We start from the raw sequence: 28,000 nt of genomic DNA, 5'->3' as shown, positions 1-28,000 counted from the left end.
ACCTAGGAAAAAACAATGGACAATAATAGTAAAACTTGTTTTTAATATTGGTAGTTTTGTAATGTGAGACCAACTGCCTCACATTTCCGTTTTGAGTTAAGGATGACTAGTACTACTAAATTTTTTATTTAGGCCAATCATGGTAAATCAAGCCAGGCCTGTGCCCCTGAAGATGTGACAGTGGGCAATGCTGGTTAAAGTTTTCTGATTAGAGTGATGGATAACAAAGGTTTCACTGTAACTAATATTCCTGCTATTTACGGAATAAGTAAAAAGTTAAACTCTTAGCTTTTTTTCTTCAGGTAATGGCAACCACTTTACTACAGTTTGATTTCCTTCCAGAGTGTTTATATATACACAGTGAGTCTAGTAAATTTAAATGTTAGTTTGCAAAAATTTGTGGAAAAAAAGATGCTTCCTAAACTCAAGATAGTAAATCAGTGTTAGACATATGTTCTTGTTTGAGACACTTTACATAATACCACAAGCTACCCAAAAATTATAGTGAACAAGTCATTTTATAAGTGGCTTAATATATTAAATGTTGAATAAAGTGCTTGAAATATGAAAAATTGCCTTAATACCTTTTTACATATGCAGTAACCACTTTTTAGTAGTAAACATTTGTTTATACAAGGCACAGTCACTGGTAATAGGTCTAAAACCAGGTTGACCAACTTGGTTTTGGATTGTAGGCACATGTGCAGTCTCTTCCTTTTAGTTTTGTCCCATGCTTGAGAGGACTGAAGATTATCACATTCTGTGTTTATGAAGGCCATTTCCTGTTGTAGGTATTGGGAGAGTATTTTAAATAAATTAAAATTCATCACAACCCTTGTAGTAGGAAGCTGCTGTTCTTTGAGAAAGAGGCTATGGGGAAGAAGGGAAACATTTTTGGCTTGAACCTTGAAATGTCCCTTCTTAAACCTAAGTCAGCTGATGATCAATTTTCAGAATAGAAAGCAAGTAACATATTTAAGTTCAAGTACCAAATTTCAGGTCAACTGAAGATTTGTACAAAGATTCAGATGTGAACGTGGTACTGAGTACGTCATTTCTCCAGTAGATTATCTGTCTTCTCTGGAATATCTGGAGAGGGATTTATCACAACCACAGGTGCAGCACGGATATCCTCCATGCGAAGAATTCCTCTGAAAAACACATTACTTTATCTTTAGAACAGGAGTACTTCTGTTTTGAGAATACAAGGTTTTTTGCATGTTATCAACCTTTCATTGTAATTCAACACATGAAATCAGTACAGACTGAGTTTTCGTTAAATGAAGAGGCAGCACCGGTATTGAAGCTTGAGGAAAGCTGCTTTGATACTTAAGCTTTGTTACCCCTTGGCTACATCTAGACTGGCATAATTTTCAGCAAATGCTTTTAACGGAAAAGTTTTCTCTTAAAAGCATTTGCAGAAAAGAGTGTCTAGATTGGCACGGACGCTTTTCCGCAAAAAGCACTTTTTGCGGAAAAGCGTCCGTGCCAATCTAGATGCGCTTTTGTGCAAAAAAGCCCTGATTGCCATTTTCGCGATCGGGGATTTTTTGCGCAAAACAAATCTGAGCTGTCTACACTGGCCATTTTGCACAAAAGGGACTTTTGCCCGAACGGGAGCAGCATAGTATTTCTGCAAGAAGCACTGATTTCTTACAGTAGGAAGTCAGTGTTCTTGCAGAAATTCAAGTGGCCAGTGTAGACAGCTGGCAAGTTTTTCCGCAAGAGCAGTTGCTTTTGTGGAAAAACTTGCCAGTCTAGACACAGCCCTTAAGTTTAAAGTGATGCCACAGCAATGCTTTAATGCAGCAGTGTAGTCACAGCACAGCCTTGGGAGCACATTTACACTGGTGCTGGGTAGAGCTGTAACTTGCTATGTTCAGGTTGTGTATGTGTGTTTTCATACCCGTGTGTGAGCATTAGCACCATTAAATTGGCAGTGTAATCAAACCCTTAGTGACTTTTGGCACATCATCCAAAATATCAGCATACAATTTTGTTCCTACCTCACAAGTATTTAAATTTGATTTCAATACAGTTTCAACAATTATCTGCCAAAAGCTGCTACATTAGGGCTAAGCCTAAGAGCTTGTCAATGATTTAACACGTTTACAAGACAGAGAGCTCTGAAGATTACCTCTTTATAGAAGAGGTCATCTTAAGTCCACTTCAGCTCAGATGTGAGACATTTTAACTTCAAACTCCATCTTAATGTTGGCTTGGCATTTTATTTACAGTATTAAAACCTTGAGGAATGTGTCTTAACTTTGGCAGTAAGCAAACTCAACAACTTTCCCACTGAGGTAATGCATTGGTTATTCAGGCAGCACAGCTAGCACATCGGGATTCGTGACTGCACTATATTCAGCCAAGATAGAATTCCTGCTTTCCATTGTTGCATCACTACACATGCCTATTCTCTCTCCTTCCCCCTTCCCCCATGAAAAAGGGAGGTAAATTGTCCCCAGAGGGGAAACAAGTGAAGTGGCTTCTGTAAAACAAGGTGTGTAACTGATTTAGTGTTTTTTCAGAGCACATGGTTGACAGTGCAGCCTTGTTAACTCCAGGATGTGTGGCAATGTTGGAACAAACATATTCTAGCCTTGTTTGACTACACTATCAGGGCAGAGCTGTGGATAGTTGGGCTTCTTGTTTGAGATGACTAATGCTGTAGAAAAAAGCCCTACCCCTCACAGGATATTTTCAGAGAGCTGCTGTTATACATGTGAAATAATGCATGATTTTTTTTTCAAAAACTACTTAAATCACTGGAAAGCGGACTTTCCATCATTACTGTCTCCATTCATTGACTGGTCTTATGACTACAAATGTTGCTTTTTGGGAGTATGCAAAAATTACTCACTTGTGTTCGAAGGATGGGAAAAGCACTTTTAAGATTCCTAAGACTAGAGCCGCTCCTATGACTCCAGTCCCAATGACCTCCATCAGCTTAAAGATCACAGGAAAAAATTTAAGCCAGAACCCACACAGTTCTTTTCTCAAGTATTCCACCCACTGGCACATCACCTGAAATCAATAAACATGTTAAAAGAAAAAGTTTCTGAAATGTCAAATGCAGCCTAGCTACTGGAGAATCAATACTGGAGGTAATAGCTCTGTTTTAAATGTATAATCAAGGACAAACTGCTTTATAATCACATTTTCTAATTGTCACCCTGTTCAGGATGATCTGATGTGTAAATCTGAAAGTTATATAAGAAGCTCCAATATTTTGGGGTAGGGAATTGAGAACCACAGAAGCAGCTGACAGTAAGGCATAATGAAGCTTAGGTGTAGATTACACATGCTGCTTGGGACCAGAATAGCAATTCCCATTGCAGCATGTAGCAGGGAAAGAGTTGCTGGTGGTGCAGCCACAACATTGACTATGAAGAACTTGGACTGTGTGATGGATCATAAGAAGGCAGAATGTTTGGAAGACAACTCTAATATATTTCAACTAATACTTGATTTTGTTTCCATTGTGCTCAGTTGGTGCCTGACTGCAACAGTTTCTTTATCTGGGAACATAAATTATTGCAACAGTGCTCCAGTTTTAGAGTTCTGACTAGAATCTTTCCTTTCTGTGTGATTGTTCCTCAGAGGCTATGTCTACACTACAAGGTTTTTGTGCAAAAACCAGCAGAGCATCCACAACTCAAGCACACTTTTGCGCGCACAAAAAATACAGTAAATCAACCGGACAAGAGGGCCTTTGCTGGTAGAATTATTCCTCTCCCCATGAGGAATAACTCCTTTTTGTGCTACTGCTCTTACACAAAAAGGCAGATGTGGATGGACAACAATGGTTTCTTGTGCACAAGAAACCTATCAGAAAAAGGACAGGTGCTCTGATGGCCATTCTGTTAACAGCAATCAGAGCTTTCTTGTGCAAAAGCACATCACTTTTGCGATGCACTTTTGAGGTTGACGTGCTTTTGCTCGAAGTTTTCCACAAAAAGCTTCTTGCGCAAAAACCCTGCAGTGTAGACAAAGCCTAAGAGTATGTCTACACAGCAAAGAGAAAAATCTACGGCTGGCCCCCGACAGTCCTTTCAACCTCAGACTATGGCGCTGTTTCATTGTTGCATACTTGTCGATAGAAAGCTCACCTACTCTTACGTCAGCAAGAAACCAAGCCGAAAATTAGGAAGAAATTTCTGCTATAGATTGGTTATTCTTCAGTTACACGAGAGGTTTCTCGCACTTTCCGTTTGAAGCATTTGGTATTGGCCATTCTCAATAACAGAAGCTCCATCTGGTTCATACAACAGCAATTACAATATTTCTACAAATGAGACAATGTACTCCCCAACAAAATGGAAACTGGAAAAAATTGCAATTTCAGATAAGCAGGGCTGAGAATTGAAACTGCCTTTCCAACACAATCATAATATGTTGCTTTTATCCACATTTTAAAAAAAACCACACTAAAAGATGGCAGCCCAAGTACAAAACTAAGTTACATGCTAGTCTAGAAACTTTTTAAAAAAAATCTTTCATGGTCTCTAGACAGGCACTGTATGTTTGCTGAAACAGTATGGGGGTGGCCTTCATGTTGCAATGCACAACTTAATTTTTTTAGGGGGGAGAGGGAGATGCCTGGCTTTTCTCAGCCATGGATTCATGTGGAAAATTTTACTTTTCTGCTTCATTCCAAAGGAGGAGAGACTACAAGACTTTATCAGCACTATATTGAACAATACTGAAACTTTATTATTCAGTCTTCCTAACTGCAGTTATTTTTTTCTAGATTTCTCTCACCCATTTCCACTATAAATACACAACTAGCACTTACAATAGACATTAAAAAAATGAATAATATGGCTCTCCCAGTCATTGTGGTGTTTCAGGCCAATTCCACATGCCAAATACACAGGGCAAGGTTGGAACTTAACTTCATTTACAAGTTTAATTCTTAGCCGAATGGAATGAAGAAAGAGATGGGCTGGCTCGCACACTATCTTCCACTTCCTAATGACTGACTTACCCCACCAACCAAACAATGCAGGTGCTAATTGTTTTTACCAGCCTCTTGTCACTTGAACAAATCTGTTCACTGTTTTTTTTCCTCTTCTCTTTCCCTTCTCCTCCCCCTCCCCTTATTTATTCTTGGATCTGGACTATTTAATACTCCAGTCATCTGAAGTGGGTTTTACCCAAGAAAGCTGATACACCATCTACTGTCATTCATGCTAAAATTCGACACTCTCCAGGGGGGGATTGAACAAAGACCCCCAACTACCTTACCCATTACAAAGATAGCTTCCCCAATTATCACCTCTAATACCATTAGCTCACAGACATCTACCTTTCCCCACCTCTAATATCATTAACACAGACACTTACCTTCCTTCCCCCCCCCCACCCTGCATCCCCCTTCTGTTCTGAAATGTGATTTGTCCTTTTCATATGTGTTCACTTTTTTTTTTAATTGTATCCTTTGGTATATATGGTTGTGACAATTTTCTTCCACTATTTGATCTGAGGAAGTGGGTCTGGCCCATGAAAGCTCATCATCTAATAAACCATCTTGTTAGTCTTTAAAGTGCTACATAGTCTGGTGTAGCTGAAGCAAAATGCAGGACTAACACGGCTACATTTCTATTACTAATCTACATGTTTTGTTAGTCTTTAAGGTGCTACTAAACTCTGTTTAAGTTTTTTTCAGTTATAGACTAACTCAACTACCCCTCTGAAGCTAATAGACATTAAGTATTTTAAAAAGTTACCTTATAAGATGATGGAGGTTCTGTCCTGAGAGGAGGCTCTGGTAATTTGCCAGGTAATGTCTCTTCATCTACTGTAGTTTCTACTTGCCTGAGGAGGTAGTGGCTCGTTGTTTGCAGTGGGCTTTGAATATCTATTAAAGAGGCTTAGTTTTAGTTTCTCCATTTTACTTACACAACTTTTGCTGGAGCAACATATGATATAACAATGCACACAGGAACCAAAAGTGATGCTGCATTTGTGTGCGCACTGCATTATGACTTAAGGCTATAATGAAGACACCATTTGAAACTTGACACTAATTTGACTTTCACAATAAAGTTTGAGAGAAGCTGAGAGCATTACTAGGTCTATTCAACTGAATTTTGGCTGTTATCTGCTAAAAGATGAGAAATGAAGTTTGTCAAGACCCTACATAATACGTAAGAGAATCTGTTTAACAAACTGAATTCTGGCCCCATTTTCAAAGGAAAATTTAGTAACTCAAACTATTCCCTGTAAAGTAAGTTCTATATAGGAACTTACTTTACAGAACTCAACTCTTGCCTTGAGAGTGCTTCAATAGTAATCTTTATTGTAGGACTAGCTTAGAAATAGCAAATACAACTCAGCTACGAGAACTACAGTGATATTGGATCCCCATCATCTTAAGTGCCATTTCAGAAACATCTCTGAAGGGAAAAACAAGTTTGAAAAGAGAACAAAAGAAACAGCACATAGAATATTCAAGTGCTAAAATAAGGCATAACTAAATCTATCTGAACAAGAGAGTATATCTTGGGCAAATTGTTCACCTCTATGCGCCTCAGCCTCCCTCTCAGTGAAATGTGCCTGCTTTTTATCAAATGCTTTGATCAATGCATTAAAAAAGTTAGGTAAATGCTATCAAATTACATACCTTTTCCTGAGAGATTGGGAAGTGTAAATAATAGGTCATGGTTCTTAGGGATGGAATACAGCATGCTTTCTTTCAATGGAACAGTATGGTTTGAATGTTTAAGTATTCTCAGGCCCTTAATTAATATGTTAATTTCAGTAACCTCCTCTTGCTGAACCTGCAAATGAGAGAAATACTAAATTTGTATCTTTGTTTTAAACTGAGTAAGGCAGGCCACTGGTTTAAAAACAAGCACCAATAAAATACCATTTTGGATGCACAATTATTACTAAGAATTTCTTCCTTCTTTCTTAGACATTAGCACAAGTGCATTAATAGTTGGGATGGTGCCTGTTCTGCAAGGTGTGTTAATGTGATCAGCTTGATTTTCAAAAGTTGTACCTTACTCATCATGACCGTGATTCAGCAAGGTACTTGAGCATCTGCCTCACTTCTAGTATGTGAGTAGTCCCAATAAACAGGATCTTGCACATGCTTTAGTGTACTATTTAACTGAAACCTTCACGATTGGCTTTTCACTAGACACTACTGCTACCCTTTCCCGCATTACCAAGTTTGACATCAAAGGATAAATGCATTTTTTTTAACACACATTTCTGCTCAGAACCAGGCAAATTATTTCTAATGTAACCTGCAGAAGTACAGAAAAAGTTCTCCCAATATCATTGTCTTAATTTGTCCTTCCAGTAGCTTTTGCTTATCTACTCTCTTTAAATTAAAGTTACAACATTCAGAGTACGGATTGGCAAACTGATTATGCATATTTTGTAACCATATTTGTAAAAAGGCTGACCTAAAACTAACAATGATCTCATTTTTCCCTCCACAAAAATATTAAGGATGTGAATAGTTAACCAGTTAGCAATTCTTCCCAGTTACAGCTAACCTGCAGGGTGCCTCGTGCCCACAAGCATGAGCACTCCATCCCAGCTGGTACAGGGGACTGCTCCAGCCTGGCCCTGTTTAAGCAGTGAACCAGGTAACCCGTTGACTGATTAAACAGCATTTTACATCATTAAAAATATTAGGTGATGTATTTTTACTTATTCTTTATTTAGAAATTACCACTACAAGCACTGACTTTATAAGGAAAAAATGTCACTGTGAAGAGTAATAGAACAGCTGTCCAAAATATCAGGCCAGAAACTGACAAATCCAGTATGTGCCTTAAGTCTAGAATGAAGACTGCAACATGGAAGTTTGTCAACAAAAAGGAATGCAGTAGGATGCAAGCTATTAGTTAGATCCTCCTACCCTTATGCAATACATAGTATTGCATAGCTTCGAATTAAAACTACTGCGTAATATGAATCATCTGTTCACTCAACTGATAATCAATGAGTAAGATTGCCTGCACTGTTGTCTCAGAAAACTAATGACACAAGATGGGTGAGGTAAGATCTTTCATTGGGCCAACTTCTGTTGGTGAGACCCTTTCAAAGCTGAAAAGAATGAGTCTCAAGTAGAAAATGCAGTTTAATATGCTAGTATTAACTCCCTGCTAAGATCTGAAGTATTTTGCACAGAATAATGAGGTCTGAAACAAAACTATACTGTAATTTATGTACAAACCAGTAGAAAACTTGCTTAGGCTAATCTTATAAAAAGTGTAATTTATACTTTCTAAAACATTTGATATAATGAATTAAATTAATAAGCTCGAGTACATTTGTCAAAATTCTGACTCTAATGTCTGTGCGTTCAGTGAAAAACTAAGCCATTTTGATAATTCCTTATTAATAATCACTGCTACACTGTAGTAGTAAATTTAATAGTAAATTCTCAATAATAAACAACTTAGACCATGTATAAGACAAATGTATACTAAACAGAAACCTAGAAATTCCAACAACTTATATCATTAAGTATGCCCAGTGCGGAGCTTCTTGGATATAGAATCAGAGAGGTAGCTGTGTTAGTCTGCATCTGTAAAAACAACAAGGAGTCCTGTGGCACTTTAAAGACTGACAGATTTATTTGGGCATAAGCTTTCATGGGTAAAAACTACTTTCTGCATGTACATGGTTTTTATCCAAAAAAGCTTATGCCCAAATAAATCTTTAAAGTGCCACAGGACTCCTTGCTGGGGTGTGTGGTTTTTGTTTTTGTTTTAAAGAGTGAATAGATATCTATATATATATCTTCAAGAGTGGTAGTCCTAGCTCTTACCGTTTAAGAGGAGTTCATGAACAAACCAATTTTCAGACAGACACATTACTCTCTAAAATAATTATTTCCTGAATCCCTATTTCAACTATATTGGAGAAACATCTTTTCAGAGCAAATTAGATTACTTTTTCTTAAGAGTTCATCTCCCATTAGTGTGTGTCTCTAAAATCCTGTCTGTGATTATTTTCATGGCAACTACCAAGTTTTCAGGGATGGGAATAGGGGATGTTAAATATCAATTAATTGAGTAGTCAAGTAACCTCATGAATTCTTGTTTGTCACTCATCTATTCTATAATACGTGGGGGTAGAGCCGGCAGCCAGTAGGCTCCAGCTCCGCTCTGGAGGAGCCCCCTGCTGTGTCACATTGCTGCTTCTGTATCAGAGGCAGCAGCATGAGGTACCAGGCAGGAGCTGGTTCGCAAGTGGTGCCAATTTAAAAATCAGCTCCTCTGATACAAAGGCAGCAGCTCCTGTCCAAGGAGGTATCTGAGCTCCCGGGCCTGACTCAAGCTGGAACTAAGCAGGGCTGGCTGCCTCCTAATACACTTTAAATGCAGAGCTGCAGGCAGAATAGGTCCCAGAACCATCACAAGCCAGGACTGAATGAGGCTGCTGGCCAGCCTGCTAAAAACCGTACTGATGCTGGGGGGGGGGGGGGGGAATACATGAAGTCTATAGCATCAACCTTATAAGCTTTTGCTTATTAGTTAATCAATACACTCTTACATGCCTAGATAGAATCTCTTAAAATTCACATATAAAATATTGTAAGGAGACAAAATAACCTAGGCCTTGATCCTGCCAGGTGCGAAACAATTTATCCCCCATTCACAAAAGCACTTCAGCACGGAGAGTTAAAATGTCCATTCTAAATTAGGATGGTAAACAAGTATGGTCAGTGTTACCTCTTTTCCATCAATTTCTGTCACCTCTTCCTGTATGACAATCAAGTGGAAGTTCCACCTGGATCCGAAGGGCCCCTCATGAAACAGGATGCGAACGCTGACAATTCCCCAACGCCTCTGACCAAATAGGTTATCAGAGTTTCCAGGTTCAACTGTCAATAGATAATTATGCAGTGAACAAGGTCACAATGAGAAACAGAAGCCACACACAAATCGACTCTCAAGGGTGGACTAAAGTAACTTTGACAAAGACTCCGTACCCAGCAAATAAACCATCACCCTAATATCAAAACACACTAGAGGAGATGTGCACTAGATGTGCAAAGAACAGAGATATTCTAACTCTGCATTGAAGCCTACCCTTCACTTATCCCCCTACAACGTTGGTGGCCAACCCACATGTGGCTCTTTACTCATGAAGCCACCCCATGCACCCCTACAAACGGCCTCTGGCTCCCTGTGCTCACCAGTTGCAGGGGAACTGTCACAGCAAAATGGTGCAACAAGATGGTGGCAGCAGCCTAATATGGCCAAAAAGCCTAACTTGTGGTTTTTAAAGGGGCAGCATTTTTTTTTTTTTTTTTGCTCAACAATTCTGGTGCAGCTCTTCGCCTTTTTTTCTGCCGCTGTTTTGGCTTGTTTCGTTTAATGGGTTGGCCACCCCTGCCCTACAATGTTGTATCATTGCTAGCCTTGCTGAGTATTCTAGGGCAGAACAGCCCCATCTGCACTTTCACTGCTGTGCTCTTTAATCCCATTCAAAGCAGATCTAAGACGATACAGTGTTGACAAGTCGAGCAGGCCCCTCAACCTGTTTAAATTGATGCGTTCACTGACTGACCTGATTAAATAGCTTTGGGAAATTGAGAGGAAAGGTGTAGCATAGTAAGGCTGTGTGTGCTCATTTTTAAGTTGCAATATCACACCAAGGACTAAAAGATTCAATGATTTGTCTTTCCAAACATGGATTCATCCAGTCCAACTCTCCATTTACACCTCAGTTGTCTTTCCATCTTAGATATGTAGAAAAACACACAGGAATGATGCTGCATCCATTCAACAGCTTAGAAAAAATATCCACGGGAATGCGTGTAACTTTCTATAGGGAGATCAACCAGTGTTCTAACTTTTTATGTCCATGTGCAGAATTAATTGTGATACATCACCTCCGTATTGGTGCACATAACCAAATTAATTCTGCACGCAGACAACTTGTGGCAGGGGTGGAGCTGAAAGTGTGGGAGGGGACTCAGGCTTAGGGGAGTAGGGCTCTGAGGTAGGGCTGGGGATGAAGTGTTTGGGGTGCAGAGGGTGCTCCAAGCTGGGACTAAGGGATTTGGAGTGTGAGAATAGGCTCAGGGCAGGAGGCTGGGGCAAGGTTGTAGGGTCTGGGTGGGAGTTAGGGTGCAGTACAGGGTTCAGTTTAAGGGTGTAGAGTCTAGGAAGGATCTAGGTTGGAGGGAGCTCAGGGCTGTGGACTGGGGTGTAGGGCACTTACCTGGGGCAGCTCCTATGTGGTGGCTGGGGGGGGGAGAGGAAGGAGACACTAGGGAAAGGGGGCACAGGATTCTCCACACTGCCAACACTCACCTGCAGGCATTACTCCTCACAGCTCCCATTGGTTGTGATTCCTGGCCAATGGGAACTGTGAGGAAAGATCTTCCCAGCACTTGTGGTAACACAGCTCCAACTGGGAGGAGGGGGAGAAGCAATAGTGTGTGGAGCTGCCTCCCCCACTCCACCAGGAAGGGCTGGCCCAGAACTCAGTGGCTTTACAGACTGCATCCCAAGGTCCTGAACTAAGGGAGCTCCCCTTAGCCCAGATCCCTGAAGCCCCTTTCTTAATCCAGACCTGTTGCTGAGTCTAGAGCGTAATGCCTTTCCCCTGGCTGTGGCAGCTCCCTACTGCTGGGGCCAAAGGAAAGACATGCGACTCCGGCCTCAGCAGGAAGCTGCCAGAAGGGAGGGGCCCTCTCCCTCTGCCATGGCAACTCCGTGCTCAACAGTCCTGAGCCTCTGTGCAGGGTTTATTAGGCAGCAGCTTAGAGCAGGGCTACTCAACTTTGGAAGCCCCAGTGGGGTGGGGGGGAAACAATGATACTCACAGCACATGCTGAGGGCCGCAACTTAAGTGTGGTCACATATACATGCAAATATATATGCAAATAGCTTCTTTCACAAGGAATGAATGTAAAGATTAAGGGTACGTCTAGACTACATGCTTCTGTCGCCAGAGGCATGTAGATTAGGCTACCTGACACAGTAAAATGAAGCGGCGATTTAAATAATCGCCGCTTCATTTCAATTTACATGGCTGCCGCGCTGAGCCGACAAACAGCTGAGTGTTGAGTAGCCCTGGCATAGAGGGAACCTTGAGGTCAATCCTCTCCGCCTGAGGATACCTGTTTGGTTCACACCCTTTTCCTTTTCAGGTGGCCACCAAAAGAGCACTCACCAATGCTTTCAGAAGAATGTCCACTACCCTTCCCCCCACTTGGCATATGCTGGGCCCAAAAGCATGGAAGGGATTTGCCAGTCTATTAGGAAATGGGGTATCCTTGGCCCAAACTACATCTCACCCCTCTCTGTTCACACACCACCACTCCTGCCTCCTTATACCTCCCTGCCAACCTCATGCTCTTAAAAAGTCTACCATGAGCACACACTCAGTAGTCCTCCCACTCTCAATCTGCTGTTCTCCTCTTCAAACACCATGCTCCCACCAATAGGGAGCGTGTGTTAGATGTAAAATAGTTTTGTAGAAATGAGGAGTCTAAGTTTGTGTTGATATTTCGATAGGCAGGCAGGCACATGATCTGCAACTGGTCTTGGTTTCCTGTTCAGGCCATTTATGCACCATACAGCTTGTAGGTGGTGGGCGGCACAAGGTGATTGGCCTCATGTCATAATCACCCAATAACACCTTGAACTGTTCATTGCTTTTACAATCAAGCCCGTTAATAGCAAAGATTATTTTTAATTAAAAATTTTTGTTTATGCACCAATGTGTTGTGTTATGAAAATATTGTGGATGGATAAGCAAGTATTAAGATAAATTTCTATAGGTATCTGCTGGCATACCCACAAGCTTGTTGAATGTTGCCTGAATTACAGTGCTGAATATGCAGTGTAGAGCCAGATCCTAAGTGATGCTAAGCACCTGCCATTTCCAGTCCTCCTACCCTAATTGCTAATTCCCCTGAACTCTGATTAAGCTTAATGAGTAGCTGAAGACATTCAGTATTCAACAAGATAGAACCCATTGATCTCAATGGGAGTTACAAGTGCAAAAGAGATGCTGAGCAAGATTTAGCAAAGTTTTTAACACAGAACTAGTCAGTAAGAACTCTAAGGCTTAAGTTTAAAGTGCAGCTGAGGCACGGGTTAGGCTTTTTGGCCATATTAGGCTCCTGCCAGCTGCCACCATCTTGTTGCACCATTTTGCTGTGCTGGACAGCTCCCCTGCAACTGGTGAGCACAGGGAGCCAGAGGCCGTTTGTAGGGGTGCATAGGGGTGAACATGGCAGCATGGTCACTATCATGATGTTAGCTATCGTGTAATCAAGTCACAAACTGCATGAAATCTTAGCAATTACACAACTATTCAAAAGTTCCTGGGGGTGGGGATGACAGCCAGTGCACTCCCGGGGAACCACTTCCCTCCCCATGCAGCTGCCTCTATATCAGAGATAGCAGTGCAAGATGGCAGGCGGGAGCCGGTCTGCAACAGGAGCCAGTTTTTATGCAGACTGACAGACAGGCTTGCCACAGACAGAGGCTGCTCCATGAGATGTGAGTCCAGAACCCTGCAGACAAAGGCTGCTTCGCAGCAGCTTCTATCCCCACCCCCACCCCCACCCCAGAGGGAAAAGGGGAAGAAAGCCGGCTCCCCACATGTATTGACTCCAGCCTACCCCCCTCACCCTTGGTGCTGTTGCCTATCAGAGGTTGCAGGGTGGGGAAAGGGAGGCAGATCCACTGCTCACAGAGAGCCTGCTTTTAAGATAGCTCCTCCCAGGCACCGGCTACCACTCCCCCACCCTCCGCCCCTTGCTGCCTACTCCCCTCACCCTCTGTGCTGCCTCTCAGTAGTATCAGCATGGTGGGGGAAGGGGGGGGAGAGGGGACAGGCAGATCCAGTGCTTATGGGGATCCAACTCCTCCTGGGGCCCAGCTCCTGCTCCCCCCATTGCTGCCTCTGATACAGAGGTAGCAAAGGGGGGGGGGAATGCATGTAGTCAACAAGATTAATTGATAAGCCCAGGCTTATCGGTTAATCACATAGTTGTCTACATGATGATGTTCCTAGTGGTCATGGCACCAGCATGAAGTGAGAGCTCTCCCAGTGCTGTAGGTAAACAACCTCCAGGAAGGGTGTTCTGACAGCTAAGCTTGTTTGCACTAGCACTTTTCAGCACTGTAACTTACTGCGCTTGAGTGTGTGTGTTATTTCACACCCTTGAGTGAGAAAGTTACAGCATAGTAAAATGTCAATGTAGACTTCTGTCCAGCATAAGAACTTATATTTAGGGCCTGATTCAGATCTCAGATACATTCAGTGTAGTTACCCTGCTTTTACAATAGCATAAGAGACATCAACGTTTGGGAGTCCAATAGCACTTTAGATCTTCAAAGCACTTTACAACTGTTATCTAATTAAACCTCCCAACAACCCTGTAGAGATGTTGTAAGTCTTGTGCCAAGGTTATAGAGCTTCAGAGCAGAACACTAGACATCCTGATTCCTAAGACTCAGATCAAATAATTGTTTTTCACATTGTTTCTGATTACATAGCACATTTGTAAAATTTCAAAAGTATTGTAGTGGGTTGGACAATTAGAAAGAAAATGGATTCAAACATGCTCCCAGAATTAGGCATTATATTAGACAATAACTGCATTATTCTTGCATTTGTCTTGAGTCATTTACCTCTGACTTAAGTGACACTTTGAAATATTTTTAAATCTATACTAAAAATGAAAGATGCTAACGTTGCTATTTGTCTTGTACTGTAAAAATATGAGTGACTGCCTACCCCAGAGAGAGACTGTATTAATATGTCATCTTTTGGATTTTCGAATACAAGGTCGCAGCTTAGAATCAATTTAAAATACCATTAATCCATCCTCAGTAAAGGTCTGATCCCCAAGGGCAGATGATTTCAGAATCCAACTTTCAGACTGCCCATAACTAGCAGTTAAACTGAAACAGTCATGTTCATTTAATTAATTATGCAATACTCTGTGCATATCCAAGTATCAAAACACTTGATTGGCAGTTCTTGCACAAGACTACAATGCTGAACTAGTGGGGAAAACAACAATTCTTCCTCCAATGGTTGTATGTCTGTTCCATTTTGGATGCATGTGCACCTAGTACACCAGAGCTGGAGACTCTTCCCCTGGAATTGCCCTTTGGGACAGCACAACCATTCTCTGCTGCCATGCAATAGTACAAAAGGCAGTTACGCCCCGATCCCCTCAGTTCCTTCTTATAGGACAGATACGGATACAGAGGGGAAGGGACTGAGTCATGGAACAGACATGGGCAACACATCTTGAAGAACATTTACAGAACAGGTTAGTAATTATCCCTTCTTTGAGTAACTGATTGTACATGTCCATTCCCCCTCAAGTGACTCTCAAGCCGTTCAAACTGGAGGTGGGTTTCAGCCTTCACCTGAACAATAACTGAAGGACTGCTAGTCAGAACGTAGCATCATCCCTAGTATGCCGAGAAGTGGTGTAAGAAGTAGAAAAGATGAGTATACTCAAGACCACACTGCAGCCCTACAAATGTCTGACAGACCCGAAAACTAAAAACACTGCAGAAGTTGCTTAAGATCCTGTCAAGTGTGCTATCACCCTGCCTGGCAACACGACGTTGGCCATGTTGTAGCACAAGTGTAAACAGGAGGAAATCTGGAACAAGTTGCGGGGGGAAGGGCCTTCATGTGGTCCGCAATTGCCACCAAACACCTGAGAAGATTATCTAAACAGTCTAGTTCTAAGTAAAAAGCCAACATCCATGGTATGAAATCTAAATGCTTCTCAGTGACAATCCTTACAAAAAAGGGACACCACTGGAACAGTGGGGAAAACAACAGCATCCCCCATTACAGGCAGGACTGTAATAGCTGTGCAACAATGCCTTTCATGTGAGAACCCTGCCACCCCAATGTATACGGAATGATGATATAATGGCAAAATATACTTAAAGCTCCACATGTCAAACCTGTCAAGTTGTTAAATAATGGAATAAACACTGCCTAGCGAGGTTACAGAATCTCTGTCATTGGAGACATTTAAGAACAGGTTAGACAAACATTGGGGACTAGACTTGACCTCTCAAGGTCCCTTCCAGTTCTAGGATTCTATAATTATCCTAGTCCTTGTTTCTCCTGCTGACACTCTTTGGATGCGCACCACCCAACACAGGAAAGACAGCCATTATCAAGTGTGGAATTACATTGCTATATTCTCATGATTATGACATGGAAACAAATTTTGTTTCATGTTGATTCTAAATGTATCCTAACTCTGTAAATGTGTTTCCAAATAGTGCTGACCTTCATAGAACACTGCAGCAATGAATTATTTGTTATGTCTTTCTCTAATTACATGGAAGCAGATATCCCAGATAAAGAATTGAGCAGTACTCACATATTAAAGCCTGACACTTAATCCGGGTAACACCTCTCTCCATAGGAAAATCATTTACATATATCTGTCCATAATTGTAGGTGATATTAAAGACAACCTGAAAAATAAAAAACAATTGGCAAAATATTTTCATATATGCAGTCAGATTTTCAGTTTCAGAAATCAATAATGTAAAGAACAGATATTGTATAAAATACTAAAGAAATAAATCAACAGAAACACTGAATATTTGACTGATTCATGTGGTCAAATTTGGACAGACCTCAAATGCATGCATGAACCATATCCTCAAGTTTGTTAATGTGTGGCTTTCACTTCCACAGGTAAAGTTTGGCTCATAACCTCCCAATATACTGAGTAAACAAAAACAAACCTGTACTTCTTGAGATTCCTCACTGTTTTTTGGCACAGTAACATTAACTCTGATGTTCTCCTGAGGGGGCGGGAAAAGAAAGTAAGGAGACAATAAATTAAGTCCTGTAAAATGGAACTGTCCTGCAGTGCAAGAGACATTGAATCTATGAACTATTTCCACATATGTTTTTAAGGATAAATGGCATGTAGTACAAGTGAGCACATTCCCCACACTCACTGTCTGGCAAAGGACAGCAAGAGGAATATGCTTACTTGTACCACATATCAATTTTTAAAGAGCGATAATTGCAAAAGAATGATCACCACTCACTGCTAAGTGAAAAAGTGATTTTTTTAAAAATTTACATCTAGAAAACTTTACCATGTTTTTCACATATCAACATGCTTGAATGGAGTCAATTATAGCAGAGGAAGATAGTAGAGAATTATTATAGAAGAATTTCTCCATCTGTGCGTCATGACCCAAAATGCATCAAAAAGTGTTGTATAGAAGACAAGGCTAGGGTAGGAGTTTTCCATCTAGGGTGAGACAGTTGCAAAGCCCCCTCCACACTCACCCTGCCGAGGTGGCTCCAGTCCTGTGGGGATGTCTGGGCTCAGTTCCTTATTTTGTGCATTGTGACTTGTTGGTGGGAGCCATGGCAGTGCTCGGGTTTGGCCGAGCCACCCCTCTGTCATGATGACAGGGAGCTGACAGGGCCAAATTTGAGCGAGTGGCACTGTAATCCCACAAGCCCACTGGCAACACCACTCAGACCAAAAAAGGCTGGCGAACCCTCCGTCACAGGGCCCGAGCCAAACCTGAGCATCGTTGCAACCCTAAAGGTCATAATCCCTGGAGCAGGGAGATAACTGAGCCAGCCCCCCAGGACAGGAGCCACACTGTGATATGCATGGTGTACATATTGAGTACTTATTACATTAATATGTATAGTATTAGAAGTGAGAAGTATTTAGTTGGCAGATGTTTTTGTGCTAGAGCTATTTACTGGTTTGCAATAGTACCTGGATACGTTACAGCAAAGCTTTTAGAACAGGAGTTCTCAAACTTTGGGCCGCAGCTCATCAAGGAACGCCACTAGCGGGCACCAAGACACTTTGTTTACCTGAGCATCTGCAGGCATGGCTGCTCGCAGCTCCCAGTGGACATGGTTTTCTGTTTCCCAGTCAACAGAAGCTGCAGGAAATGGTGGTTGGAAATGGCAAACCATGGACACTATGAGCTGCATGTGTCCATACCTGCAGACTCTCAGGGAAACAGAATCTTGCAGCCCACCAGCAATTTTTCCTGATGAGCTGCTATCCAAAGTTTGAAAACCCCTGATCTACGGAGAGCTTGCATTACTGAATCTCCAATATATTTATTATTATTCTAAGTAGTATAGTATTAGCCTAATTAAAACTAAGTTATTTTTGTCAAATAAATGACATCATGCTACTGTGCATTAGCTTTGGTTTTCTTTTTGCATGCTTACTTCTTACTTTGCAAAATTTATGAATTCACAATGGTGTCCCAGTCACTAGGATGAATTTCTAAGGTTGTTTGGGTAACACCACTCATTCTCTCCTTTTCCTTACTTCTGCTTTTTCACTACTAAATCATTATATACTATATTATGATTTTACCGAGCATTGTAAAATCAAAAACTTAATTCCAAAACATCAGATCATTACATCATGCTGCACTCAATTAATAAAATATGCACAGAAAGATATGAAATTGTACAATTCTCTAAGTTCAGAACACACATCAAATTATCACTACAAGATACTTGCAAATACTATTTCTTTGATTGGTTTAAATAAGTCATTAATATGCCTTATCTCCTCCTCTGAAGTATAACAGTACATGATGCCTGAAGCATACATTAATACTGTGTACATGATCTACATAGTGGAGAATATCTGAACCACTCACCAATGCAAAATTATTTTTCTGTCTTGAAAAAGTTTCTTTTGTTTTTACTATTCTACAATATAGATATAATCAGCAGGAAAAATAATGGTATGCACAGTAAGTATATGTGCCACATTTCTGACAGTTGAGTAGGCCACTTAAAAAAAATCAACAGGCAAAAAATCATATCCAAAAACTAGAAAAATCCATTTAGATAAACCCAGTTACTGCTGATGTAAATTAGAACAATCATAAACTTGTAGGATCCAACCCACTGTGCTTTCAGCCATCTCCTTTACACTTCATGTATTCTTCTCATCAGAACCATATTATTAAAAAAACGGACACAAACACAACCTTGACTTAATCTAACTCTTGACCTAGCATTAAGAACTGTATTGTATTACTTTTTCATTCAAGTCTGACACAGCAGAGATTAATAACTTTGTCTTCCAATTTCCTAGCTGCTTTTGCTTTGTCAAGAAACTGAGGGACCTGAAGGATGTTTATTTCAGACAGCTGTGATCTTCCCTGCTTTAAGCTTCCAATACAGTTAGAGCCAATCTTTGAAAGAAGAATTTAACAAAAGATAACTCTGAAATATCTCTTCAACCTCTATAGAATGATGCAGAATGATTCACTCAAATTATAAGGAAAAACCTGTGCTACTGTCCAAAAATAATTACGAAAAGGGAAAAAGTCCATGTTGCATAAGTGCTTGTTTGGGAAATGACAGGCACTGAGCAACAAGTGACAAATATTGAAATATGAGAACTAAAGCGGAGCATTTCAAACCTACAAATGATTCATACTCAAGTTGTGTTAGAATGTCAAGTTTTACAATCCTTCCATGTTGTACTTTCCCATAGCAACTTTTTAATATTAATAACATATGTTCTTAACCTACACTAAAGGGGAACTTTACCACTATGTTTAAAAAGTCAAGCAATTAGTGGTATTCTGTCCACATATGGTCTACAGTTACAGAATGTACATACAGTCCAGATCTAGCTAAAAGTGATAGTGACTTTGAGCTGGGAAACACTCACAAGTCTGCAGATTCAAAACTATTCGAAATATCTAGATCCAAGGACAAGGGGAGAACTCATGCTTTTCTGATTCTTGGGACCTTCAATTTCAAATCTGCAGGGGCAGGCAGCTAATAGTGACAAGTCCATATCTAATCAAGAGTAATTCTGCTCAGCAATGAAGGGTTTGTTCCTTCTACATCTTTATACATGCTTTAGAAACGTATTAGTCAAAGAAGCATTTGTTCCTATTCAATCATTTGTTTCTCTTCCCTCCCACTTCAATCTTCACAGGAGTCCTTCAAACAATTATCAACTATTGTAAGGAACATTCCCAACACAGAGTAACTTTTCGACACTAAAGAACAATTGAAACTCAGTTATTTTTGCCTCACTTGTTTCTGGGCCAGTGTAGATACATCTCAATGGCATAGAAAGAGAGTTGTCAATGCTGACAGCTGTTATATCTTCTACAGACTAAAAGCTCCATAACGCCCCAATCTTACCACTAGTATTTGCAACATCAGGGCCATAGTTTCCCTTCTGAAAGTGCCCAACTAGCAAACTAAGGCTTTGTCAACACTGGGAAGGTTTGGCAACAAAAATGCTGTCGATGTGCGAAAGTTGCCAAAAGTGAAAACCGGTCTAACCGTTTTTTCTGCCTCCCTCTGTGGGCATTTCCTGGCCACCTTCAACACTGGGAAGGTTGACAGAGCAAAGCACTGTGGGTAAATGTCCCAAAGTGCAGTATTGTGGGAAGGCAGAACTGATACCTACACTTCTTGGGATTCCCTTATAGCTCTGAAAGCTCTCCTCTCTCTGCTAAGAAATGTCAAAGCAGCACAGCAGTCTCCCAAGCCCTCCCCCTACAGCATTTTTGGTGGCAAAATGTACCAGTGAGGATAAGGCCTTTTAGCAACAAAACAGAGAGAGGGTTTACACTGCAATGGGAGTTTTATGAGGAAAAACACCCAGTTTTGGAGACAAAAAACGTTCACCTTTGGGACTTTTGTATTTTCCCCTTCCTTATCTTTGACAAAGAGCCAGTGTGGACTCTGTTGTTTGTTTTGTTGAGAACTGGCTTCCACCAGCATCCCATAATGCCTACCCTGGTGGCGGTGCTCAGTGTTTTCCAATCTTTGCTCCCCGGCAAGCATGGGCTCCTCCCCTTTCAAAGCTCTGGGAAGTACCTGACAGCTGAGTGAGCTGCTCCACTGGGGAACAAACAAAGAACAAATCATTGGAATGCTCCTGTTCTGCCCTACTAGGAATGTAGCAGCAGGCAGACTGCTGCTGCAGTGGGAGGGCTGGAGAGACTGCTGCACTGCTTTGACATTCCTCACTACAGAGATCTCACAGGGCTATGAGGGAATCTCAAGAAGTGCAGGGATCAGCTCTGCCTTTCCACAACAGTGCACTATGGGATGCTTACCCACAATGCTTTGCTCTCTGTCCACAGGATGCAGCCATGAAATGTCTACAATGGGCAGCAGAAAAACTGGTTTGACCAGTTTTCACTTTTGCATGTTGACAATACTTTTGTCTCCAAACCTTCCCAGCGTTGACATAGCCTAAGGCAGTGGTGCTCAACCTTCTTTAATTTGCAACTCCCAGGGCCGGGAAAATTTTTGTTGAGGGGAAAAAAAAGTGCCAGGAACATTTTGTTGCAGCCCCTTTAATTTAAAGCACCAGTCTGCTCCCCTGCCACTCCCCCCGCACGTCGCGCGCCAAGCCGGGAGAACAAAATAGCGGCCGGCCAGCAACTCCCTTGGTGGTCGCGACCGTTGGCCTAAGGCTCTGAAGAAAAGCAGACACCAGGAAGTAAACTCAGGTTTTCTACCACATAGTACAGGATGTATCACTAATAGGATTGCTTCTAGATTTTTTTAAGTACACGCATGCGCGCACACACACACACAGTTATCTTGAGAGCTTTATAACAAAGTTCATGTTATCAGTAGGGTTATACAACAGACCAATTGATTAACACACAACAAACATTTCCCATTTGGTATTTCTGTGCACTTCCCAGCATCATATTCCAACTACAGGCAGTCCCCGGGTTACATGGATCCGACTTACATCAGATCCCTACTTACAAACGGGGTGAGGCAACCCCGCACTAGCTGCTTCCCCCCAGCAGACCACGGAGACGCGAAGCTAGCACCTCCCCCAGCAGACCAGGGAGACGCAGAGCGGCTTTTCTCAGCAGACACCTCAGCTTGAGAATAAAGGACTGAGGGAAGTGAGGTGTGGGAGAATAAAACTGAGCTCTGAAGAAATGTTTGGCTAGAGTTTCCCCTACAATATGTACCAGTTCCGACTTACATACAAATTCAACTTAAGAACAAACCTACAGTCCCTATCTTGTACGTAACCCGGGGACTGCCTGTACTGTAATTAGAGATTGCTTTATTCACAGTTTCAGTAACAATACTAGAACAAGTTGTTGGGTTGGTTTATCATTTCTTTTGGGGGGTGTTAATTCTGGAGGTCATAGTTCACAAGTCTCATGAAGTATCCCCCAATTCCAAAAATAGTAACTTTTAAATGGTACCAAAATAAACCATTAACTCACAAAAAAGATTTACTTCATAGTCAATCTTATGAATATATTTCAGAACAAACGCCCACCCCTCAATTTACTCTATATACCACAACATTTTCTTGGCTCATGCTGTAGCATGGAAATCACCAAAAGCAAGATTTGGGCTGATAGCATCATATCGACAGCAGAGAGCTGTCAAGATGTCAGTGTCCATGAGTTAAGAATACCAAGAAAATACAGCACACATCTGTCCAATCCTTAATTTTTAATACCTTTATTTTCTCTTCTCCCCCAACAAGTTTTTTCTCTAAATGATTAGTTTGCATAAATGCTCAATATGCAGTATTCCACTCCATAGAAAAGTTAAGAGTCAAAACAAAGAAGAGTTGCATTCATGGCCAATTCATTTTGGGGCAGTCTGATAACTTGGAAGTCTCAGAGAGGTAGCCATGTAAATCTGTAACTGACAAAAAAATTTAAAACGGTCCTGCAGCACCTTAGGGTTCATCTACACAGCACCCTAAACTCAAAATAAGATACTTACTAGCTTATTTTGAAATTAGGCACGTCTTCACATCGCCAAATTTTGAAACAACACACTATTTCGAGGCATGATGGTTACAGGGATGCCGAAATAGCATGCCCATTATTTTGAAAAATATTTTGAAATAACGGGTGGCTTGTTAAGACACCTCTGGTATCCTCAAATAGCTGCACTGGGTAGAGTACCCTCAGGGTGCATCTCCACAACAGGGCTTACCTTGAAATAAGCTACGCAAATTGAGCTATGTCAATTGCATAGCTTATTTCGAAATTGGGAGCAGCTACATAGCACTTATTTTGAAACAAAGCACTCTTCCTTTGACTTCCCTTACTTTTTGTACAATGAAGGTTACAGGACACGGAGTAAGAAGTCCTCCAGCTTGACAGTATTTCGACATTATTTCGAAATAACTACCTGCTGTGTAGATGCTGACTAAGTTATTTCACAATAACACTAATTATTTTGAAATAATGGTATAGCCCTTAGAGACTAACACAAAATACAGTACCCTAAACTTTCCTGGGCACAATGCTCTTCTTCAGCTGTATGAAGCAAGGGGGTCCAGAGATACCAATAAATAGCTTGGAAGCAACCAAGTATGTACATTTTCATCTGTTTTAATAAAGCGCCCTAAGGAAACCCCGACCAGCAATGTCAAGTTTCCCAGCAAACGACTGACAAAAATCTGATTCTAGCCACGTACGCTCATCTTCCCTCCCCTCACTGCGCGCACACACGCAGCACACAGCTGCTGCCCCTCACCCCCCGCTGCGTGCCCTGTGCCCCACTGCCCCGAGCCGCACCAACCCTGCTTTCCGCACAGCAACCCGCCGCAAGCCCAGCACCTGCGGCAGCGCCCCCGCGGCGGTACCTGGCTGCGGAACTGTGCGGGGCCGGCGACCGGCTGCGGGGCCGCCGGGCCGAGGAGCAGCAGCAGCAGCAGGAGCCCACCAGGTCCCGGCGCAGCCTCCATCTTGGGCCCCGGGAATTCAAAGCAAGCAGCGAAGCATCCCCGCGGGGCGGGCGCGGCGCGTTGCACCAGGCGGCTGGCGGCGCGGCTCGGGGGGGGGCCGAAGCGGGCGGCCTGGGGTGCGACTGGAGCGAGACGCGGGAGGGCGGATTTGCGGCTCCCGGGCAGACGCACGGACGGGAGAGGCAATAAGGCGGATTGGCTCCTTCCGGCCCTTGCGCCACACTTCTCCCCCCGCCCCCTGCAGTCCGGGAAAAGTCCCTTCCCCGGCTCCTCCTCTACCAGGACAGCCTGCCGGCAGGCGCCCAGCCACTCCCCTGCGGGAAAGGGAGGAAGCCACCCGTTTTGCGTGGGGCAGGGGTGCTCTCCTCGCTCAGCTTTTTAGCTCTGCTCCCAACCGCGGGAAGGCTGCAGAGCCACGAAGTGGGATAGCCACATGCCGGCCGGTCTTCGTGCTCGCCCATCTGCCCGCGCTGAATGGGATCCCAAAGCGCAGGATTGCCCGTCCGCGCTGACAGTAACGCTGAGTATGTTGGGGGTTGGCTGTCTTTCGAGGAAAACTGTGCAAAGGTTCATAAACATTCACTCATCAAAACACTGTATGAAGAGCAGTTAAGGTTGCCAAGAGCAAGAAATAATAATGGAAAACTCAAAACCACAGAACCCAGAATATAAGGTTCTGTACCTACAGCCTTCTTACCTATGCACTGACTATCTATTCCCCTAGCAAATCAACCTTATTCAATCCGTCACCAAGGTCACTGCCAGACAACCTCTTACCCTCTGCTTTAAAAAAAAAAAGGATTAATCTTTGTTTCCCATTGTTTATCATTTTCAACCCTTAAGAAACTTCACTACTGAAGCTATGATGTTCTGAGTATGGACTTTGTAAATAAATCATACTTAAAACGTACTAACAGCAAGATAATTATTTATAACACTAAATGAATCTACAACCATGTAGCAAAAGAAGGATCCCCTTTAGACTTGTATTTTCAGCAGAACCTAAGGGATTCAGCCACTCAACTTCTCTTGAAATTAAATGGGAATTGGGTGTCTAATTCCCTCCGCCTGCTCTGAAAAATCCCAGCTTTGATGGTTCCTGCAAGGGCTTATCTAACTGTTGACTTCCTTTTGCTCTCTCCTCCCTTCCACTATCTCTTACCCCATAAAATCATTCTCTTCTCACCTCCTTTTGATCTTTTCTTCTTCACTCTCTCTCTCACTTTTCCTCATTCAACATTACACTGAATATATATGACACTTTTTGATGAACCCAGGACTGAGAATAACCCTGTTACCCCAGGTCTCCAATGAGAGTGAGTCTTTTTTGTGGTACAGAAGACAGGCTATCATATCAGTCTCCTGACACCACCATACTTTCAGCCACTCAGGCACTTTGCCCTGACTCAGTCACAGTCCCCCACTCTTTATAAAAATTGGTATATGACTATGCATAACTTGAAGATGCTTTGGGCAAAATGCATCATGTAACATTTTAAATGTTATGATCTGTTGAGTATGTATGGTCTATTTCTGTGCATGTATTACTCTTGTATGTGAAATTAGGAATATTAAATATGAATCTGTTTGTACATTCTAAATGTGCTAATGTGGGCCATTAGTGATACTCCAGAAACATAATGGTTCAGTGTTCAAACCAACAATCTGTGTGAATGGCTTTGTTTTTCCTGCAAGCCCAAATTGTGGTTGGTCATGCCAGGAATGTAACCAGACCATCTGATGCTGGAACCCATTTAGGATCTTGTGCTTTTCCATTCAAGGTGAGAAAAGTCTGAACAGAACACAAAGAATTCCCACTTTGGGCAAAGGTGGGAAACCAAACAAGAGGTTTACTTTTATACAGAGTAAGATGTCCCTTTTGATGGTTGTGTTCGTGGCTGCTGTCAAGGCCCTATAGCTCAGCTGGTACAGCATCTGTGTTGCTCTGCTCAGGAGCTGTTACCGCCAACTCTCTGTCTTCACTGGGGGAGACCAGAGCTTCTGGCCCAGCAGGACACCCCAGAGAGCAGGCAGGTGGTCTCAGTGGCATGATCAGCACACCAGGTGACAGTCACAAGGGGACCTTTGTGAGTGAACCCATTACACTTGCCTTGTAGGCTAGCCATAGGTGCACCCTCAAACCCCCATAAATCATTCCACCATGATATCCAGCGCCTAACCTGGTTACTTACAGAAATTCCAGATGCTCTGCACTCAAATGTGTAGTTTTATTTCCATGTATCAGTTTTACTTTAAGCCACCACTCCCATAAAACCACACAGCACTTACTATTAATAAACCTGATTTTTTGTTTTAAGTAAATATACAAAGATTTAACTAAAAATAAGACAAAATAATGGAAAGAAGCGGTTACAATACAAAACATAATTTGTGAAAGTAGGTCTACACTTACTAGTTACCTTTCCTTCAAAAAAAAAAGCCCCCCCCCCAAAAAAACCCAGTCTCCTGCAAAGTTGGCGTGCTTCCTACTAATCAGAACCCGCTTCCTCCAAGAGTTTTCCTCAGCGAATGGATCCAGGGTGTTTCTCTTTCCTCTGTGGTATACTGAAAAAAACTTTTGTTTCTATTCACTGCCACGGAAAGCTTACTAAAGGTGCCTCTGCTCATTTTCTGAGAAGACCCTGTGTACTTCAATCTAGCCCCATAGACTACAAATCCCATGAGCCCTGGGGGAAAACAGGAAGGAGGGTCTTTCGTTTTGGAGATCTGGAGTCTCTCCACTTGTGTGGAGGAAGACTCAGCGGACTCTTCCCTCTGTTTTTGGAGCAGAAAGGGAGCCAGGCTGCTGTGGAGGAGTTTGATCCAGTTCAGGAGCTGTTATGTTGCAGTTACAGACTGGGACAGCGAGCCTTTGAGACTGTAATCTAGCAGGCTGCTTCCGATTGCCCGAGTGGGGAGGCCCTTTGGCTGTACTTGTGAGTAGAAGCTACTCTGCATCCAGCACACAGAAGGAGACTGTGAGTAACTAGGCATCTTTGGGAAAATGCTGTCTGGGACAGACCTCAGAGCTACAGACTAACTCTAGGTTCAAAGAGAGGCAGAGAAGCGAGTCCAGTGAACCAGTGCTGCTGCATAGCTGGGACCTACATACACACTATCTACAGAGAATCTCCATTGGAGCTGCAGTTATTCAAGCGTGCCATGCAAGCAAGAGTCTGGCTAAGTCCAGGGGTGTGCACACTCTGGGGGTGGGATAAATATTGGCAGTGCAAATGGCAGCTAGATAAGTTCCTTTTACCTCCGTGTACTTTGTTAATTGATGTTATTCACTGTTAATTTGTTAAATCCTGTTTTTTAAAGTTAAGTAAAGGTTTTTCATTCTAATGCCATCTGTTAGATGTATATTATTTATGATTTGTAATTGTTGTTCTGGAGTTAGATCCAGTTTATTGCTGGAATAAGTCATTCCTGGAGGTTCTCAAGACACACCAGTAAGTATGCACAGGGCCAGCCAGAGCCAGGTGGAGGCACCACCATTGTACATTCTTTATGAGCAAGGGACTGCAGCAAGGGAGTGGATAGGTTTTCCCCAACCAAACATCACCACCACTGAGGTACTCAGGATCTCCTTTTATGTCAAAACCATCGGCTCCCAGGCACACTTGTGAGTGTGACCTGCTCCCAAGTAACCCAGGGAGGAAAAATGGGGTTACACATATATTGGAGATTACTTCAGAGAATAGCAATTGGAAAAATGGCATGAAAGGAAGACACAGGACACAAATCAATGGCTGACAGGACATTTTGCATGGTCCCAAGATGCACTGCACTGGGTTCCCACAACATCTAGCAACAAAGTGCATGAATGAGGCAGTACTTTTTAATTGTACCAACTTCTATTGGTGAGAGAGGCAAGCCTTTGAGGTTACACCAAGAGTGGGCAAACTTTTAGGGCCACATCTGGCACAAAAATTGTATGAAGGGCCAGGTAGGGAAGCCTGGTGGAGGCTGTGTGCCTCCCCAAACAGCCCATCATGGTCCCTGCCTCCTATCCAACTTCCCCAGTCCCTAACACCCCCAGGATCCCAGCCCCCTAATCCAGCCTTCCTTGTCCCCACCCCGACCAGCCCCCACTTCCTATGCAATTCCGTGTCCCCTAACCATATGACCCAGAGCATGAAGGCTGGTGGCTGCTGGGGGAGCAGAAGCTGGCAAGGGTGGGGACAAAAGGGGAGGCCAGGCCACCCTTGCCTGGCACACTTCCTGGGAGTTGGTCTGGCTCCTCCTGGCAAGCTTGTCCCGACCCTA

General features: G+C 42.5%; 1 protein-coding gene and 1 long non-coding RNA gene across 2 annotated transcripts; one reads left to right on the top strand and one right to left on the bottom strand.

Moving 5' to 3' along the window:
* Position 1: 1 nt before the first annotated feature.
* Positions 2-24,002, bottom strand: GINM1 (glycosylated integral membrane protein 1). Its single transcript, XM_075924414.1, has 8 exons — positions 23,630-24,002; positions 16,740-16,799; positions 16,367-16,463; positions 9,705-9,856; positions 6,629-6,785; positions 5,733-5,863; positions 2,864-3,027; positions 2-1,151 (listed from the first exon to the last, which is right to left on the bottom strand). The coding sequence occupies exons 1-8, from the start codon at positions 23,729-23,731 to the stop codon at positions 1,052-1,054; spliced, it is 963 nt and encodes a 320-aa protein (XP_075780529.1). The 5' UTR covers positions 23,732-24,002; the 3' UTR covers positions 2-1,051.
* On the top strand, positions 5,863-9,461 carry LOC142827915 (uncharacterized). The gene is made up of 2 exons (XR_012902719.1): positions 5,863-6,152; positions 6,923-9,461. It is a non-coding gene; the product is annotated as an uncharacterized LOC142827915 (long non-coding RNA).
* Positions 24,003-28,000: the final 3,998 nt, after the last annotated feature.

The sequence above is a fragment of the Pelodiscus sinensis genome, chromosome 3 (genome assembly GCF_049634645.1).
Source record: "Pelodiscus sinensis isolate JC-2024 chromosome 3, ASM4963464v1, whole genome shotgun sequence".
Lineage (NCBI taxonomy): Eukaryota > Metazoa > Chordata > Testudines > Trionychidae > Pelodiscus > Pelodiscus sinensis.
Note: the sequence above shows the minus strand (reverse complement) of the source record. Positions and strands in the feature narration are given on the sequence as shown.

Bases quoted from the DNA above. Each gene is read 5' to 3' on its own strand.
- GINM1 (XM_075924414.1), bottom strand. From the start codon at position 23,731: ATGGAGGCTGCGCCGGGACCTGGTGGGCTCCTGCTGCTGCTGCTGCTC. The intron at 16,464-16,739 runs GTTTGTTTTTGT...TTTATTTTTCAG, and splicing joins AGGAATCTCAAGAAGTACAG to GTTGTCTTTAATATCACCTA. The intron at 1,152-2,863 runs GTGAGTAATTTT...TGTGTTTTTCAG, and splicing joins TTCCCATCCTTCGAACACAA to AGGAATTCTTCGCATGGAGG.